The following is a 4643-nucleotide window of genomic DNA, read 5'->3' on the forward strand; positions in this document are numbered from 1 at the left end:
GCCACAAAAATAATTAACAAGAGGAATAACTACTAACTACTAGTATCAAAGAATTGATTTGTAGTAATATTTTCAAAAATTCTATTTTAAAATTTTACCCTTGCCACCTATGAACCTTAGCATACTTATTACATAAAATTATGCAATTCTTATTTTCAGTGAAGGTTGGAATGACTTTTGTAAAGTTTGACTATCTACTATATCTCCTGAGATTTCCATGTTACAGTATGCAAATTGCACATTGCAATCTTTAGCAGCAAATGAATGAAAACAGTTTTGATTCTATCATGATCTTCTGTGGATATCCTGGTAAAAACAGGAATTTCGTTTTTTTATACATTGATTTATTAGGTAACAAAGATGTGTGAATTTTGCTTCATTGAAGGTAAGAGTTATCATTGTGTATGTGTAAATATTCATGTTAAGATTCAACTGCAATGACAACATAATACTAGTAAGCCGATTGAGCACGTCAGCAGATCAGAATGTACTGCGCCTGCACAAAGCCAGGATTTCTCACTTTTTGCTGGATGTTTGGTCAATGTTGCATTAAAATTTTGCATGTTGCAGATGACATCTTTTCTGACACAACATTTGAAAACCTATAGATGGGATGCCATCCATAAATACGAGAATACGACTTTCAATGATATATTCTGCCAAAGTGCTATGCATAATATATTAGTAGTTTTATGCAGGCGCAGTATGTTCTTCTGACATACCAGCTGATTGCTGTGTAATACCTGAAGCAGTAGTCCTTGTAGCATTTGTACTGTGGACCATGACAAGGGAACAGAGCTTTGTCCATCAATAAATTTTTCTAGTGTGTGCTTTGAATTGTTTTTTTCCTTCTTTTACCTTCATCTAAGGAAAACTACTTGGTAACAAACTGTGCAGTTTTCTACCCCAGTGTTCCAGTGCCAGACCCCTGTTTCATTTTGTTGTAGTTCTCCACCTCTACTCCCTCCCATGTCTTGTTGTTCAGAGGTTTGAAGTACCTAGAAACAATTCAAGATGTTAACATCATACATTCATTTTACTGAGTGAGATAAGTCATATCGTCAAGTGAGAAATTCCAATAAACTTTTGATCAAAAGTTAGAATGATAAAGAATCATCATAAAACAAGATTCTACCTCTCACAGATGTATTCCAGTGTCTCCTTTTCATCAGAAGTCATTTCTTCATACACAGTTCTCACATTTCTGTCTAGGTTAGCTTGGCTAGGAAAAAATGGATGCAGAAATAAACTACTGTGGTATAGACACTGCCAGACAAGTATGCCATGGTATCAAGTCATGAAGTGTTGTTACATTGAGTAGTATATAATACTGGTCACTGCATAGATGCAGAATCAGGGAGACATTCACATAAGCTCCTTGTATTAACCTTCTCCCTGCTGCTTAACCCCAAAACAATACAAATTTTGTGTCAAATGGCTACCTTTACAGGTTGAGGTTGACCACTAAAATCCAAAACCCGGGTATAGCTACTTAGGCTTCATGATGATTTATACCTACTCACCTGGCAGTACTGACCAGTGTAGTGGGGACTCCTTGCTGATTCAAGGTGAAGTGCATTGCAAGTCTGGAAATGTCAGCACCTTTACTCTAAAAGTAAAAGGGGATCAAAATTCAAACTGAATTAGGATTTAAACCAAGCTTTTAAACAAGGCAGCAACAAATTTGGCTCTGCTAACATTGGTACACTCTTCATTGTACAAGAAAGTCCCAAAAAACTTGAAAACAAATAACAGCTGATGAGCTCATCAAATCAAAATCTACAACTTCAATCTTTTTCTCATGGCTCCTTATCAAAATCTATCAGATACTTAGTACCGGTACTTTAAACAATTCAGTAGTATTCTTTTTTAAGTCTGATGATTAACTCTATGGGTACCTAATAGTAATTCGTATATAAACTAGACCTATTTCAGCTGCCAAATCTTCTACATGTATGAGGGCCTGCATGCCCTTTTTCGTTAACCGTTATGGGCTATTTTAATTCACCGTTAATCGTTGCCGGCCTGCTCTAATTCAACGTTAAGCGTTATCAGTATATTCATCGTGAAGCGTTATTGGTCGTTTTAATTCAACGTAAAACGTTATTTGTCATCCTAAATTCAGCGTTAAACGTTAATGAATAATTCTTCGTTACGCCTAATTTTGCCTTTCAAAGTGCAAGAAAATGCGTCATTGAAGGTTCAAAAACACAAAATTTCCCGGGGAAGGAATACCCCCGGACCCCCCTTCATTGCTCGCGCCTTTGGCGCTCGACTCGCGCTTCTGTGCTCGGTCCCCTTCGGCTCTGGCCAGCACCAGTTTTCCGTCAATTACCGGAAGTTTGCGGAGAGTTACAGAATTTTTTAAACAAATTCGTCAACCTTGACAGACAAAATTAACAAAAATCTCCGACAAAGGACAGACAAACACTCTCAACACCATGATTTGCCTCTCAAAATGCGGGAAATTGCGAAGGCTTAAAGATCCTAAATTTCCCGGGGAGCACCCCCCGGACCCCCTTAGATTGCAAGCGCCATATCCATTGGTAAAACTGGGCGGACGGAAAAAAGTCAAGCTGGGTAGAGTCTTGGCCGACGTCGACTCGAACTCCCCTTTATTTGTGGACGCATTAGGGGACCAGGGCAGGTGGGAAACATAGGGAACACATACCTTTAATGCGTTCTTCATTACATGTAAGGTATACGTAATTTTGTCAGTGATCACCTTTTCTCACAAAGCGAGATACCAAATCCAGTGCAGCTCGAAAAAAAAAGCCTGTCAATTTACCGTTAAGCGTTGCCGACCGTCCTGAATTTACCATTAAGCGTTATCGGCCCTGTTGAATTTACCGTTAACCGTTGCCAGGACCCCCCATGCAGACCCTCATGTATTTGTGAAGAGGGTAATGGAGACTTCAGGCAGCTAGAATAGGTCTGGATACCAGGCTAACCTTGCAGTACTCTGCAGCCTGCCTGCAGGCTTCCTTGATGTCCTGAGTGGCTGGGTGCCAGGCTGGAGGTCCCCGGTGTGACAGAAGACCCATGGAGATGGGGGAGGCATTGATAACACCTATTCCTCTCTCCTGTGTAGACAAACAGGACCTGGTGATTGTTTGTTAGAGCCTTTGTGTCTTCATGAAATTTTCAAATTGGCTTGCTGGTGTAAAGTCATAAACATGAATTTCCAGGCCCTTTTTTATAAGCGAAAAAAAGCCTCAGGGTCATTTTTGATCCAATCATCGGACCAAAAAATAGAATTGGCTTTGAATTACAGTTGATAAGTTTATATTGTGGAACAGTATAGAACAGTTTACTTAAGGTATGAAAGAAATTCTACAGCCTCTATTACCCACAATACCTAATGAGCTTACATGGAAGTACGGCAGCTCATCCTGCAGAGAGTTGTCATTCAGGGAGCCGTGACAGTAACTCAGGACGGTGTCAATCTTCACTGGACTCCGCTCAATTACTTTTCTACACGCAAGGAAAAGAAAACAGGTCGGCAGTAAAGTTGCAAACTACATGTAGCTTCTATTGGAAGCAAGGGATCAACTATTGTCAAATAATCAAATAAATAAACTATTGTCCTTTGTTGATAACCTCTGTATAAATCCTTATAGAACTCAAAGGGGGCAGACAAACCCCTCTGAACCCTCTGAGTCATTTAAAATGGATTTGATTTGGTTGCTTTATCCCATTTGGACACTATTTCTACTACACACACAATATCATACTTAAATGTAATTATATTCACACGAAAACTATTACTCAACCAACTAGATAGATTCTTAAAAAACACTACTTGAGTAACAGTTTTCTTGTGGATCCCATTATCTGGAGGTCTATCCTTTATGAACCCATATTGTACTTAGCACCTAATAGTATACAATTATGCAAGAGCTTCACAACCCACCTGAAGTTGCCCAGGGGGTAACCCGTGATGCCGATGAACTTGGCCTTGCCAGACTCCTTCACCTTCTGCAGGGCGGGGAGGGTCTCGTTCACCACAACGTCCAGGCTGGGAGCAAACTCCATGTCATGGACCTGAGGGGAAGTTAAAGGACTTCCATTGTTATTATCAAACCTGATTTAGCAACCAAGTCTCTTTTGTCCTCTCGGCAATTGAGACTCAGCAGCTAAATCAGGTTTGGTATCAACCAGGCTATCTATTGTGACCGGCTGCCTCTCAAGTTGGTGTCCAGTCTATCGTGATTAGCACGGGCTCCCTTAAGGCCTATAGTACTAGTACATGGCCCATCAGGAACCTGCCCAAACCACAATAGACGACAACAGGTTAACTACTACCTATCAATATGAATGGATTCTATGTGTCAGAAGTTACACAGTGACTCTCTCTCTCTGGTTTATTGTCTGTTGTTCCCCGTAAACTGAGGGTTAGACGTGTTTGCACTCAGATGCTGAGGCTTGACTACAAATTTGATATGTAAATGATATACAACTCTGTACCGTACCTGGATGATGTCCACATACGACAGTCCCAGCCTAGCAAGACTCTCGTCCACACTCTTCAGAGTCCTCTCAGCACTGAAGTCAAACATCTTGTGCACATCTGCCTCGTACCTGCACACTTTAGTGGCCAGGTAGTATGACTGTCGGGGATGTCCTTCAGGGCCTGTGGAAGG

At 40.6% G+C, this 4643-nt stretch overlaps 1 protein-coding gene across 2 annotated transcripts in view; it reads right to left on the bottom strand.

Moving 5' to 3' along the window:
• Nucleotides 1–29: 29 nt before the first annotated feature.
• LOC109471949 (L-galactose dehydrogenase-like) overlaps nt 30–4643 on the bottom strand; it is a 9251-nt gene continuing 4637 nt past the window's right edge. Inside the window, exons 1-7 of one of the 2 annotated variants that reach the window (XM_019771493.1) lie at nt 4473–4622; nt 3914–4044; nt 3372–3474; nt 2952–3083; nt 1524–1609; nt 1136–1222; nt 30–998 (exon numbers count right to left, since the gene is read on the bottom strand). In XM_019771493.1, the coding sequence (XP_019627052.1) occupies nt 902–998; nt 1136–1222; nt 1524–1609; nt 2952–3083; nt 3372–3474; nt 3914–4044; nt 4473–4559 (723 nt within the window). In that variant the 5' untranslated portion in view covers nt 4560–4622 and the 3' untranslated portion in view covers nt 30–901. Of the gene's footprint in view, nt 999–1135; nt 1223–1523; nt 1610–2951; nt 3084–3371; nt 3475–3913; nt 4045–4472; nt 4623–4643 lie in introns of those variants that run through there. The other variant, XM_019771492.1, reaches the window with a different exon arrangement.

Source organism: Branchiostoma belcheri, unplaced genomic scaffold, assembly GCF_001625305.1.
Source record: "Branchiostoma belcheri isolate BF01 breed outbred unplaced genomic scaffold, Haploidv18h27 scaffold26, whole genome shotgun sequence".
Taxonomy (NCBI): Eukaryota; Metazoa; Chordata; class Leptocardii; order Amphioxiformes; family Branchiostomatidae; genus Branchiostoma; species Branchiostoma belcheri.